Source organism: Mus caroli, chromosome 8 (genome assembly GCF_900094665.2).
Source record: "Mus caroli chromosome 8, CAROLI_EIJ_v1.1, whole genome shotgun sequence".
Classification (NCBI taxonomy): Eukaryota; Metazoa; Chordata; class Mammalia; order Rodentia; family Muridae; genus Mus; species Mus caroli.
In genome coordinates this window covers 16,356,181-16,358,844 of record NC_034577.1, presented here as the reverse complement: position 1 = coordinate 16,358,844, position 2,664 = coordinate 16,356,181, and the positions used below count along the sequence as shown (strand labels likewise).

The following is a 2,664-nucleotide window of genomic DNA, read 5'->3' as shown; positions in this document are numbered from 1 at the left end:
TTGTTCTGCAGAAATCTGCTCAAAAGAGTGGGCTAATACCTAGTGATTGTTATATATATATACATATATATATGTATATATATATGTGTGTATATATATGTATATACACATATATATATCAATCTTAAATATATATTATGTATGTTAAATATATATTTAATAATTACAGGAAAAGCATATTAATAGCTGGAATCTTTCCTAAAGTATAATCTCCCAGGCCTTGCCTTATGGAGTAAATCTATCATAGTGTTACAGTCCATGATGGAACCATCTCAGGAAGGTCATCTGCTAGTTTTTAGCTTCTCCTAGATGGCTCCTGGAGTCTCTCTTGAGTCAACACCACCCCCAATATTGCTCCCATGTTGGTTTAGAGATAACTTGAATTTGAAATGACATTATTTAATGTCTGGTCATCTTTCCTCTGGTTATGAGATTGAGTCTACTGGCCCTTGTTTGGTTCCAAGACTCATATTCCACCCCTACATTTATTAACTTATTTCAAAAAGAGACACAGGACTCAATTTGTTCTGACAAAAGCATTTTTCAANGGATGTTTCACTTTATTGAAACAATGGTCAAATATTCTTTATATGGCTTCAGTGTTCTATATATTATTCATTCTCACAGGTACCATGCAGCATACAGAGTTCGTATTATTACAGAGATCACCCATGCTGCTATAGAAAGAGCAATCGTCACCGAAAACAGCTTCCATTTTTGGCATACACTTGATCCTGATGTGAAATGTACCAGGGTGACTGCCAACNCCTGAAAGGAGAGAACACAGATATTAGTATATTTTAGTTGTATGTGCAATGAATTTAGTATGTTTGCTGAGGATGATAGATACTGATCTGCAAAGCTCACAAGAGAATTTTCCCTTCCAAGATAATCAGTCTAAGACAACTAAGAAAAGCAGATCTGTGAACAGCTCACTAGTCAGGCAGAGTGGCAAAACTCTGGACGTTGTTTTCTTTTAAGGAGAGGCCTTGGGATGTACAGGGAGATCAAGTGATGANCCCTGATCATTTTAAAACTCACTCTACCACAATGCAAACGTGATTGTTTTTTCTCAGTTTGCAAATGCTTCAGTAGAGTCTGTGTCTGTGAGAAGTTGATGCATCTACTCATGTTCTGTCTTTAGTTAGACTGACCCTTACCTCTTGAATATCAGCTCTTCCACCTCTCTAACCTTATTTCTACTGGAATTTGCCATCCTTTCTTATCAGGAGGAAATTATGTTTACTCTATGATGATATCAGTTTTCTACAGTTAGAATCTACTATGACTTCTACTCAGTACCATGAAGTCCCAATAGTTAGGTACTCCAGTAGTTTTCTGTGTATTTAGTGAGCTACCACCTTGCTTCATGACTCATGGTTATTTGAATGAGAGATGTTCTCTCATAGTCTCCTATATTTGAAAACTTGATCTCTATGATAGCTCCTTTTGGGGAGTTTTATACCCACTTATTGGAGGAAGTATGTCACTGGTGACTAGTATTGACATTTTAAGGTCTCACCGTACTCTTAGTTCTTCATGCTTCTAGTATTCAATATAACCTCTTAGGATACTGCTGTAGCCACTATATCTGCTGCTTTCTGTGAGGTCTCCAGGCCATGCCAGACTCTTATGTCCTTATATAACCATAAGCACAAATAAACTCTTTCTTCTACATTTGTCATTATTAGGAAAGTAAATAATACGCAAGTCTTTCCCAGCTCAGCAACATTGTTCCCAAGAATTTGGCTGTTTGGAGCTAGACTTTAGGTTGAGCNGTCCCCTAGGACAGGGATGGCCTATCTATTACTTTAGAAGTAATGATATTAAATGAGATGGGAGAAAGCTATAAGGGTTTTTAATACCTTTTTGAAAAGAAATGTAGATATAGTCACATAGGGATAAGCTGATTGGGAATGCAGAGAGAAGATACAACTTGCAAGTTAGGGAGACATACTCAGCAGAATCTAAAACTGCTGTCACTTTAGCCTTAGGCTTCAACTACACAGAGCTTGGAGTCTGTGACATTTACTGTACCACCCAAAGGAGATCAACAAACTAGGCCATCCCTGTCCTAGGGGACAGCTCAACCTAAAGTCAGGTACACTGTGTCACTCTAATAAGCTTGGAAAATATTTTTACTTTAACTAAAATTGTGTTGTTAGGAACTTCCATTCAAAAGCCCTTCCTCTGATTTTTTTCAGTATGCCAGTGTGGTAAGTCACTCAGATGAAAATCAACTTTGGGGATGGGCATTGTGGTNCACACCTTTAGTCCTAGCCCTTGGGTGTCTGTCAGAGGAATATGGATCTTAGTGAGTTCAAGATCAACATGTTCTACATAGGGAATTCTTGACCACCCAGGGCTACATAGTGAGACCCTGTCTCAATAAATGAATGAATGAGTAAATGGATGAATGAAAATACAAAAAAGGGCAAAACCTTAGTCAAGGGTTTCTTTCAGCTTACAGGTTACAGCCCACCTTTGAGGGAAATCAGGGCAGAAAGATAAACTTGAACTTAAAATGGAAACTAAGGAGGAGTGCTGAAGAATAGCTCTCTGGCTGGTTTATGCTCAGCCAGCTGTCTTAGACAGAACCACGGGCTTGGTTCTGCTTACAGTGGACTGGGTCCCTCCTCTGTCAATTATCAGTGAAGAAAGTTG

At 38.3% G+C, this 2,664-nt stretch overlaps 1 protein-coding gene across 1 annotated transcript in view; it reads right to left on the bottom strand.

The window, feature by feature from the left end:
* Window positions 1–525: 525 nt before the first annotated feature.
* Window positions 526–2,664, bottom strand: part of LOC110300935 (beta-defensin 50) — a 7,732-nt gene continuing 5,593 nt past the window's right edge. The window contains exon 2 of the mRNA XM_021171147.1: window positions 526–768. Coding sequence (XP_021026806.1) covers window positions 605–768 — 164 coding nt within the window. The 3' untranslated portion in view covers window positions 526–604. The remainder of the gene's footprint in view (window positions 769–2,664) is intronic.